The following is a 10,000-nucleotide window of genomic DNA, read 5'->3' as shown; positions in this document are numbered from 1 at the left end:
GTTTGGACTCTCAGTAGTGATTATTAAACCACACTGAACTGAGCTCAACTGAACTGAACTTAAACACTACAAACTGAACTACACTGTTCCTATTTACTGTGACCTTTTATGTGAAGCTGCTTTGACACAACCTACATTGTATAAGCGCTATACAAATAAAGGTCAATTGAATTGAATTGAATTGTCCATCATTGAGTCAATGTAAATATATATTTGTTCATTTTTTTATATTAATCTCAGTAATATTATTGACTAATATGCAAATGTTTATATGATTGATTTACAACACAACACAATATTTTCTCTTTCAGTAGGTATAATATATGAGAGACTTGCTTTGTTCATCAAGTACATCTATTGCATTGTAAACCTTAAATACAGGTTACATTTTTTTCATATGGTAAGTTTTTAGTTACTATACATACAAAATCATAAATCCAAAGTAAAAACAAGAATAAAAATAGCAAAAAATATCTGCAGATTCTATCTGGTCCTGCTCACAATCTCTTATGTTTATTTATTATTTATTTATTTTTATATTTTGAGATTAAAGGGCACATAGGTTACCCCTTTTTTCAGATTTAATATGAGTCTTTTGTGTCTCCAGAATGTGTCTGTAAAGTTTCAGCTCAAAACACCCATCAGATTTATTTATTGTACCTTTTATAAAATTCTATTTTATACATTTTTGCACCAGGAGGTTTGGTTGTACTGCGCTTTTAAGGCTGGTCCTCCCCGCCCACAGTTTCTACATGTCTTTCTACATGTCTAATCTCCTCCCTCGGCTGCGTCAGACAACAGACAGACATAAAGGAAGCAGATCTCACATAGCGTTTGTCAGAAATACTACAGTAAGAACTTTACCAATGAGTATTTGATGCATTAGTTGAGTTGGAACGATGAGTCACACACAATGTCGTTACAAAGTTCGCGAGCACACACACAGACACAGCGCGGACAGGACACGCACACACATAGACAGCGCGCGTTTAGCTTTGCACTCTTTTTGCACGCAAATGTGACAGGCTACAGGTTAATCTCCACTGCTGTATGGATATCTGTTATGTTAATGTACAAAATAAACCTGATTTAACGTCCACAAACCGCGATTGAAGCGTCTTCCTTTATAATTGTTCTGACACGCGGCTGTGCTGATGAAGTAAAGCTGAAGTAAATCACTATAATTCATGACACACATGCTCTGTTTTAAAACATTTTAAACATGTGAAACTCACTCTTGATCACATTTGATGATGATTGATGATCCTAGCAAACTGAACAGACCTTTTATTCCCGGCTGCTTTGCGCACGTCCTGTCTTGTTGATATGATTATACACGTGACTACCGGGACATGATAATACGCGCAGCTGTCAATCAATTCGGTGGGCGTGGGGGACCGCACTCCTACATAAAGTTGCGGTCGAGCTGAAAACCGCTCCAACTGGTCCACCGTTTTTATGTTGCTAAATTGAAAAAAAAAAAAGCACTGGGTGTGCTTATATCAGCCCAATATGACTGTCTATACACCATACATGCACATATGTCTGTCCAAACAGCTTGAAAAGTAGATTTTTCACCATAGGTGCCCTTTAAGTGTAATTTACACATATGGTTTCAACAACTAGATGCATTTAAACCGGTCCAGTTTTGTCCTGAATCCCTTCCTGAAGTAGTTTAAATGACTGGATTTACATCCATTGTGAAAACGTTTCAGAGGGCATCTAAACCTGGTCTTTTCACATTTACACAGCTATCTGATCATAAAAAAAGTGAATAAAGTGAGCTGCTGTAAACACTTCTGCTTCTGAACACTAACCATGACTCGTGAATCCTCACGCTCCAGAACCTTCTGCGCCTGATCTGCAGGAAACTTCAGCATGGATGTGATTACTTTAGCCATAGTCTGCAGAAACAAAATGTAAGAAAGAGATGAAATTCAGAACTGAAATGCTGCATCCAGCTTAATATTGAGTAATGAAGAGCAATAAATAACAGCGTCAAATGAAATCATCAGTCATGTTACAAATTTTTTCCTATCATAACTTCAATGAGTTTATTAAAACATCTTGCATTGAAGGGAGTAGTTTACAATTTAATAAGAAATTTTAAATGAAAGTATTAAATGAAACAAAAGAATATCCTGAGATGTTTTACCAGACTATTTTTCACTTCAATTTAATGCCATGGTGTTGTCAAATTTACAGACTCATGCACAATATTCCTAAATCTATAAACTACAATTTCTTTCAAATTGTGTAATTTTAGTGATTCTGTTATTCATTCATTCATTTTCTTTTCAGTTTAGTCCCTTTATTAATCCAGGGTCGCCACAGCGGAATGAACCGCCAACTTATCCAGCACATGTTTTACACAGCGGATGCCCTTCCAGCCTCAACCCATCTTTGGGAAACATCAATACACACACTCATACACTACGGACAATTTTAGCCGACCCAATTGTCCTGTACCGCATGTCTTTGGACTATGGGGGAAACCAGAGCACCCGGAGGAAACCCACGCGAACGCAAGGAAAACATGCAAACTCCACACAGAAACACCAACCGACCCAGCCGAGGCTCGAACCGGCGACCTTCTTACTGTGAGGCGACAACACTGTGTCGCCCGTGTATGTATTATTAATATGTAATATTTAGTTTTATTTAGTAATATTTAGTAATATTAATATGTATTATTTAGTTTAATTCGTTTTATTCCTCTTTAATATTTATATTTCATTGTTATTTTTATTATATTTGTTTATAGTATATATATAATAAATGACTACAAAAATATTTTTAAAATTATAATATATAATTTTTCCCAATTTTAATATAAGTGTAATATTAGTGTAATATTGTTTCCTAGTGTAAAATTAGTTAGTTTTAGTGATTGTTATATTTCAGTGATTGCGTTAATATTTGTTCAAATAAACATTATTTAGCTAAATAAAAAATCAGATTTATTTATTTTAGCACTTATTTAACATTTTTATTAAGCAGTGATTTGTACTTTTTTTTACAATATTTATATTTCAGTATTTTTTTATTAGGGCGAATGGGTGGCACAGTGGGTAGCACGTTCGCCTAACAGCAAGAAGGTCGGTGGTTTGAGCCTTGGCTGAGTCAGTTTCTGTGTGGAGTTTGCACGTTCTCCCAGTGTTCGCGTGGGTTTCCTCCGGTTCCTACGATTTCCCCTACAAGTTTAAATTGTCCGCAGGGTATGTGTGTGAATGAGTGTGCATGGGTGTTTCCCAGTGATGGGTTGCAGCTGGAAGGGCATCCGCTGTGTAAAACATATGCTGGATAAGTTGGCGGTTCATTCCACTGTGGTGACCCTAGTTTAATAAAGGGACTATGCCGAAAAGAAAATTAATGAAATATTTATTATATTTTATTTAAATTGAATTAAACTACTTTAATAAGAGCAATTCAGATATCACTATTTTTGCACTGGTCTCTAGAATATTTCAAAAAATTTATTACCATAATAATGTAATAATATAAAGAACAGAAATTTAGCTCATATTCAACTATATTTTGTGTACAATTTTATATGCATGCTTTATTCCAATAAACGACATTCTCATAAAAAAACCTGTAGCTTTAGGTAACAGTAACAGCAGTATCAGTGGTCTCTCGCTCTCCTCTGTTTGTTCTGTGAACAATTACATCTCCCATAGACAAAACGCTCATTATCCTGAACCCGCTGGGTAATCATCAGCCCTGGAGAGATTCTACCAGTGCTCATGTGCTCGTATGCGGAGCTAATGAAAACCAGCGCAGGATTCACCGCCAGCACCTCGCTCAAATGTGATCATGTGATGTGAAAGCTGTGATGTCATGAGCACCCCAATGGTTCCACAAGACTGCTATGACACGTTTAACAGTCATCATAATCTTAAATCCTTCAAAGTTTTTAATATTTTGATTCTTTTAAAAAGAGTATATGTATATTTATAAGTATTTACCAAGCGGCAACCTCCCGCTCTCCGTCGGGAAGCCAATATGGAAGTAACTAAAACTGCAATTCATCAAAATCCCGCTAGTCCTGGCTCCATAATAGAGCAAATTTGAATTGAGCCCACTGTTAGAATGGCCAACTTTACAGCAGAAAAAAAGGTGTTTACAGCCTGGTACAAAGAACGATTTTGGTTCATATAGCTATTATTACCCTCCATGACAACTGTGAGGGGGGTGAATTTTTTTATAACTCATCCATTTCCTTCATATTAGGTTATATTAAGTTTGCATAATTAAGGGCGAGGCCATTTGAGTGACAGCTAGGTCTCGCTGGTCGCCGTCACTTCACCTCAGCTGAATCCGGCAGATTAGCCACTGATCTCGGCATATTGATCGTATTTTTGTGTTGTTTTATGTGGCTTTACACAGTCAGCTGCCTTTTGGACTATTTTCTTACAATTATCAGATGATATGGGATGCTTTGTGCTTTTAATTGTGCTCACAAACCATTCACGTGGCCTCCGTTTCCCATGTGAGTAAAGTTATATACTTGTATACCATCTCTATAAATGTATTTGTTTTATTTAAGATCATTTATCATTAACATTTTTCTTTAGACCCGTAAAGCACTCCAGAATGTGACAGATTGATTAGCTGTAGGCTCTAGAACAGTCATCTGAAGCGTTATCATACAGTGTTATGCTGGAGTTCATCAATAGTCTTGCATTTACTATCACACTCTATATCTGAAGTGTTTGGAAGTATTTCGCGTTTTCCTCCTGTAGAAAAACGTCATAAGAACAATGTTTAGTGGCTCAATGTATTACTACAGTGTTTTTAAAAGTCTAAACACTTTATTGATATAGTGTACAGCCAAGCACATGTGGTCAGAACACAAACGAGTCGCAGGTAATGAAGTATCAAGCGTTTCTCCCAAAGTAAAGTCTGTCTGCCAGGTCTAAGCAAAGTGCCAGCAGGTGTCTGTAGCTCCGCTCACTCTCCGCCTCTTTGCCCTTGTTTGGTATCCCGCCGTGGGTGCGATGACGCGCGAACAAAATGGCAACGGTTGGCCGCGCCTACTTGTAGCTTCTTTTGCAGTGTTCAGAAACCTATGGGTGACGTCACGGATACTCCGTCCATATATTTTACAGTCTATGGTATTTACGTACAGTTGAAGCCCCCTTTTATATTTTTGTCCCCTATTTCTGTTTAACGGAAAGAAGATTTCTTCAACACATTTCTAAACATAATAGTTTTAATAACCCATTTCTAATAACTGATTTAGTTTATCTTTGCCATGATGACAGTACGTAATATTTGACAAGGTATTTTATAAGATACTAGTATTCAGCTTAAAAAGGGTTTAACTAGGTTAATTAGGCAAGTAAGGCTAATAAGAGGGATAATAATATTGACATTGATCGGTTTTAAAAAAATCAGGAAGTGCTTTTATTTTATTTACTATTCTGCTATTTAGAACTCTCCCAAACACTAAGTTTAACCAACTATGACGGCTTCCGCCTACTGAGAAACATACAAATGTGAAAAGGGTCCATTAGTAAATCGAGCAAGCTTCAGGGCACCGTCAACCACACTGTTAACGAAATGGACACAGCGTTCGCTCATTAGGGTCCTGCTAAATGGAGTTTTCATGGGAATGAATCATTTTATAGGCTTCCATCCGGACTCCCCGTCACACTCATTTACTGCATCCTTCCTCTCTAACAAACGGCATTATTATGCTGTGGAAATGTTGCACTGTGAGAAACAGCAATATGATGAAATTATCTTGGTAACACTTTACAATAAGCTTGTATTAGTTAAGGTTAGTTAATGCATTTACTAACATCAACAAACATGACAGTATTTCTTCATGTTAGTTAAAGAAAATAGAGTTGTTCATTATTAGCTCATGTTAACTCATGATGAATTAATATTAACAAAGCACTCATTTGGATTTTAATAACGCATTAGTAAATGTTGAACTATGATTAATAAATGCTGCACATAATTCATAACTGCTGATCATGTTGGTAAATACATTAAGTAACATTAACTAATGAAGCCTTATTGGAAACTGTGACCATTATCTTAAACTTGACTCCTGCAGTTCTTACTGGTTCATTCCTACATAAGCATTTTCTTTTCCTTTAAATTTGCTCATTCATTTATTGCATAATAACATTAAGACAATTATTAAAAGCAGCAAATAAATGTAACAAACATCACAATGGACAGTGGAATCAGTGATATTTTATGATGATATAGCCTACTATTAAAGGATTTATTAATAGTATTAATTTATTATTTGAATTTTATTATCAGCATGCACATGCACATTTTGGTTTTATATTCTTAATTCTCAAACTTAAGACAACAAATCAACCAATTAATGAAACAATGTAAACACACCTCAATAGATAGTGGTAAATTCAATAAATCTGTATCTAGTTAATGATTTATATACTATTATAATATTTATTAATATATATGATGTATGTAAAATGTAAATATTATAGGAAAAAAAGCAAACAAACTAACATTTATAAAGCTTATAGTTCTGGATTCTTAGTTATTTTATTTAAATAAACAAACAAATAAACAAACAAATAAATAAATAAATAAATAATAATAATAATATATTTTATATATATATATATATATATATATATATATATATATATATATATATATATATATATATATATTTTTTTTTTTTTTTTTTACTATAAAATGTTAATATTTATTTAAATGCTGTACTTTATTATTCTCTATTTATTATATTCTTTCTCTAAGTTACATCAAAAAGTCTAAAAATAACCCTAAAAATTTATTATTCTCTATTTATTATATTCTTTCTCTAAGTTACATCAACAAGTCTAAAAATAACCCTAAAAATGTATATATATATATATATATATTTTTTTTTTTAACTATAATAATATTAATATTTTTTTAAATGCTGTACTTTATTATTCTCTATTTATTATACTCTTTCTCTAAGTTACATCAAATCTAAAAATAACCCTAAAAATTGACCTTTATCTATCTAACCAAACTCAAATCAATCAAACCTTATAATGTTTTATACACTAAGAGCAGAAATGCCTAAAGTAGCCCACTATACCCTTTGATTTGGCCCACCATCCCATCTTAGAAGAGAGTGAGAATGATGGAGAGAGATGGGGGGGGGGGTTTATTGCAGAGCTACAAAAAGCTAAATGAAATTAAATGTTTCAATTAAATGTAGTAAATGAATCAGATTTTTAAAATGTAAATACTGTCACTCGATGGATAGAGGACTATGCAGAAGACATCAGTGAGCAAATCAAGACAAAATCTAGTGTAACTTCATTCTTTTATAAATGAGATTGTTTTTACTGTAGTAAGTTAATTATAAAATGTAAAAAAATATATATACATAGTATAAATATATATTGTATTAGTTAATGTAAAGCAATGTTTTCTAGTTAAAGTTCTAGTTATTAAATAAATTAGGAAATTATCCATGGCAATATTTACTTCCGGCCCATTAGCCTCAATCAAGTTTGGTTTTTGGCCCATCATAAGGAAAAGTTTGGGCACCCCTGAGTTAGAGGGTTCAAATAAATCTACAAAACAGTAATAACTGAAACACAAGGTTACCCGAATTGACATCACGACAAGTGTAGAAATAATACCTTGGTCTCTCTTCCCATCATGTACTCAAACAAGACCTTCCTGAGGTACTCGAACTCGGTGGGTTCAGAGAAGGGGTCTGCGCTGTTGTGTGACATATCTGGAGGAACAAACAAAAGCAGATCCTCATAATCACATAAATATATGAGCACCGCAGACATCAGGCTCACTGTCAGACTGAACACGTGCTGTTTTTAGCACAGCGTATACAAAATAGATAAATCACCCGTAATTAAAAGCAGAACAGCCAGACGACGACCTTATAAACTCTCTGAACACTCAACAGCAGCCATCATCTTATAATAACTCAACCGACAGTCAGAGAGGATGAAAAAGCAGAATAAAACATGATAAGAATAAGAAAATGATCATTTAGACATATTGATTGCCAATGGGGTTGCTATGTAGTTGCTCGGATGCAGACTAAATATGAAAGGTTCTTTTTTGGCATCTATAGTGGTAACTTTTAACATCTACTCAATCTTTCCATTGCACAAAAGATTCTTTATAGTGAACAGATGCACTTTAGATTTTTAAAACTATCTTCATTAAGTTCCTATTTTCTTAAATCAAATGTTTGGGGTCCAAATCTAAGAGTCCAAAATGACGCCTGGTTTATACTTCTGTGTCGAGTGATCAGCATGACCCATGGCGCATGCCTTGCACATTGTCGTGCATTTATACTTCTGCATGCTGTTTGTGTTGCTCTGCAATAGGGATGGGTATCGTTAAGGTTTTAACGATATTACTACTTTTATCGATACCACTTATCGGTTCGGTACTTTAACGGTTCTCTTAGATATTTTGTATGTTAATTATGTGTTTGCTCGTACTTAACTAATGCAAAATTCAGAACCCTTAACAATTTAAGTTAACCATTAATTACTAATGTTTTTGTTCTTAACTAAGGCTTAATTGTGAACAAGCTAACCAATAATTAAAGCTCAACTAATGCATTATTTTAGACCCTTAAAATAAAGAGCAACACTTTAGGTCACAAATCATGCTATTAATTACTACTGATTAATGGTCAGTGTATCTTTTGGTCATTGGATTTTCATTTTAGAAACAGATATTGAAAAATGAAAAACGAGTTGTTTTTGATTTTCGTTTTAAAATTAAAAAATGAAAAATGAAATTCAAAGCATTTTTTGATTTTCGTTTTTGAATTTTAAAACGAAAAATCAAAAAACGACTCTTTTTTTTGTTTTCATGATGAAAAACAAAATTCAAAAATTATTTGAATTTCATTTTTTATTTTGATTAACAAAAACTAAAATCACCAGAAAACAAAAACTAATAAAGACTTGTTTTTTTTATATTCCGAAACCAGATAGGCAGACGCATTTACGATGACGCAATGCTGCCACTTAATAATGTTATAAAAGGTATTTTCTTGTGATAACAGGATTTTGTTAATACTTAATTTCCTAATTGAAGCCGGATATATAAAACAACATAATTGACGACATATGTATTGTTTGCATTGCTGAACAGTTTTCTGAAAATAAAGTTTATTGTTAAAATCACTTCCACTTCAGGAGTGACAGTAACATTGTACTTTCATTTGGAATCATTGCTCATCTCTCTGTGTATATATATATATATAATAGCAGTAGGCTATGTTTTAATCATTTCAATTTATGTATTAAAAATCTGAAGCTATATTTGCACATGGCTATATGAAATTATGAAAAAGTCTTTATTCGTTTCTGTTTTCTGATGATTTTATTTTTTGTTATAAATCAAAAATGAAAATCAAATCATTTTTTAATTTAGTTTTTCCGTTTTTCACCATAAAAAAGAAAAACGAGCCATTTTTTGATTTTCGTTTTAAAATTCAAAAATGAAATTAAAAAACGCATTGAATTTCAATTTTCGTTTTTTAATTTTAAAACTAAAATAAAAAAAAACAACAAGTCGTTTTTTGTTTTTCAATATCTGTTTCTAAAATGAAAATCCATTGACCAAAAGATACACTGACCATTAATGATGGCTGGTTCCTTGACTTGAAAGCTCAGATTTGATGATCATAATTTGTTTTGTTTACAGAGTTTGAGGTTCAGTGTATCATTCTTATTCACACCGTACAGATGTTGATCTACCTTAAAGTTTGCTTTGATTGTTCACCATTTAAACTTCACCATTGAACACACTTTGTAAAATTTTATTAATCTAGGGGGCTATGCGACCGCGCGAAGGCTGCGCCAGAGCATACGTGTGCACTTGACGCAGAAGTTGAAATCAGCCTTAATGCATTATTTACACATTAATTAATGGCTTACTTGTTCATAATTACACATTAGTTAAGAACAAAAAGACTAGTAATAAATTGGTAACATATCATTTTAAGGGTCCCGAA

General features: G+C 33.2%; 1 protein-coding gene across 3 annotated transcripts in view; it reads right to left on the bottom strand.

Moving 5' to 3' along the window:
- Positions 1-10,000, bottom strand: part of golga4 (golgin A4) — a 92,569-nt gene that overhangs the window by 3,198 nt on the left and 79,371 nt on the right. For all 3 annotated transcript variants that reach the window (XM_056471377.1, XM_056471378.1, XM_056471379.1), the window contains 2 exons: positions 7,641-7,738; positions 1,818-1,904 (listed from right to left, as the gene is read on the bottom strand). In XM_056471377.1, coding sequence (XP_056327352.1) covers positions 1,818-1,904; positions 7,641-7,738 — 185 coding nt within the window. The remainder of the gene's footprint in view (positions 1-1,817; positions 1,905-7,640; positions 7,739-10,000) is intronic.

Source organism: Danio aesculapii, chromosome 13 (assembly GCF_903798145.1).
Source record: "Danio aesculapii chromosome 13, fDanAes4.1, whole genome shotgun sequence".
NCBI classification, from domain to species: domain Eukaryota; kingdom Metazoa; phylum Chordata; class Actinopteri; order Cypriniformes; family Danionidae; genus Danio; species Danio aesculapii.
Note: the sequence above shows the minus strand (reverse complement) of the source record. Positions and strands in the feature narration are given on the sequence as shown.